This window comes from Echinops telfairi, unplaced genomic scaffold, assembly GCF_000313985.2.
Source record: "Echinops telfairi isolate 266 unplaced genomic scaffold, ASM31398v2 ScPeMD7_2;HRSCAF=8, whole genome shotgun sequence".
Classification (NCBI taxonomy): domain Eukaryota; kingdom Metazoa; phylum Chordata; class Mammalia; order Afrosoricida; family Tenrecidae; genus Echinops; species Echinops telfairi.
In genome coordinates, this window is record NW_022103898.1 from 55,231,232 (window position 1) to 55,233,144 (window position 1,913).

Genomic DNA, 1,913 nt, shown 5'->3' on the forward strand with positions numbered 1-1,913 from the left:
AGAGTATTGTAGATTTTAGTAATAAGGCCTTTGTCTGATGGATATCATATCATTCTCTAGTATCAATCACATCAAACAGTGTTGTACAATTGCAACCCCAATCAATTTCAAAACATTCTTTTCCTTCTTGAACTCCTTGACATCAGTTCCCTTTACGCCCCCCCCAACAATCACTGTATCCCCTAGAATCTCTTATTCTAATTGCTGTCCCTATAGGTTTGTAAAAACATGTAACAAAAATTCAAGTGCGTCACCCCTAATAACAGAACATATGTGACATAAACCTCAATATGAACAAATATTGAAATATAGAAACACAAAAATACAGAAAGATGTTAAATGCAGCATCAGGCTTAATATGCGTCAGAGGGGGGAATCAACTGACAAGGTTGTAACCATTCAAATCAGGTTTATCATTTTGATATTCTATTGTCATCTCTCCGATGCACTCTATTTGCTAACCACTTCTTCCTATCCCTCTATTTTTTTTTTAACATTTTATTAGGGGCTCATACAACTGTTATCCCAATCCATACACACACACATCAATTGTGTAAAGCGCATTTGTACATCGTTTCTCAAAACATTTTCTCTCCATTTAAACCCCCGACATTAGGTCCTCATTTATGGACAGAGGGAAATCACTAGAGGCTTGTTTTCTATGTAGATCCCACAAATGTAACTTGGGCTCCCACTGTCATCCATAGCCTTCTGCAAACCAGATTCTCACAAATTAGGCTCTGAAACTTTTTCCTCCTTCAACTTCAGATTATATAATTTGCAATCCTGCAGTCACTGGTGGTGTGCTTCTCCCATGGGGACTTAATCGATAACTCAACTTGATGACTTCTTGTTTGGAAACAAAGCTTTAAGACCAGATGCTATTTTATCTGATAGCCAGGCACCATCTAATTTTTTCTCCACATTTGGCTGTGGCACACATATCTTCTGTGTTCCCTTCTGAGGGCGAGTATAGAACAAGGACGTGATGTAAGAACTAATTGTTCTTAATTGGAGCTAGAATTCAGTGCGAACCCAAAACCCATTCCTGGATCTATGTTTGTTTTGTTTTTTAATCTGTCTTTGTCTCCCTTTCAAAAACTTCTTGTTAATTTATGGTAGAAAGTCTTATATCTATGGAACAGAGATTTATTGATTTATGTCTATGAAACAGAAAGAAAAATATATCTTTATTTCTTAAATAAACTTACCCTTCTGTAGATTCGTGGTACTCTGAAGAGCTGGACAAAGTTGTGGTGTGTGTTGAAACCTGGAGTTCTCCTGATATATAAAACCCAAAAAAATGGTCAGTGGGTAGGGACCGTTCTCTTGAATGCCTGTGAAATCATTGAACGTCCATCAAAGAAGGATGGCTTTTGTTTCAAGTTGTTTCATCCTCTGGAGCAATCTATTTGGGCAGTGAAGGTGAGTTGTTATTATTTCTTGCAAAAAGTAAAAGGTAAGGATGATAATCTATGAACAGGGCTGAGATAAAACAGAACTTAGAATAGCTTTAATTTAATAATTGCTGCCTTCCGATAGGACTTCAGAATTTCTTTCTGTTTCAAGCACATGGTTCCCCTTTCTCTTTCTACCCTACAGTGAAATGTGCAGCAAAAAGTTTTGTTTACCTTTATGATCTAGCATATTTTAATACAAAAAAACATGCACCTAGCAATGAGCAAGATTTGAAATCCAGAAGTCGGACTCCAGGACTGGTTCTAGGAAATGGGTCATAAATTATAATTCTGTTTGAAAGTACTCAGGATTCATCAAAAATATATTGATATTTTTCCTATTTCTTCATTTTGATTTTCCTAATGTTTATGCTTATTACAATTACTTTTATCAAAACTACTTTTTTTAAAAAAATCATTTTATTGGGGGCTCATACAACTCTTATCACAATCCAT

General features: G+C 35.7%; 1 protein-coding gene across 1 annotated transcript in view; it reads left to right on the plus strand.

The window, feature by feature from the left end:
• Nucleotides 1-1,913, plus strand: part of OSBPL8 (oxysterol binding protein like 8) — a 211,778-nt gene that overhangs the window by 166,687 nt on the left and 43,178 nt on the right. Inside the window, exon 7 of the mRNA XM_045288746.1 lies at nucleotides 1,222-1,425. Coding sequence (XP_045144681.1) covers nucleotides 1,222-1,425 — 204 coding nt within the window. The remainder of the gene's footprint in view (nucleotides 1-1,221; nucleotides 1,426-1,913) is intronic.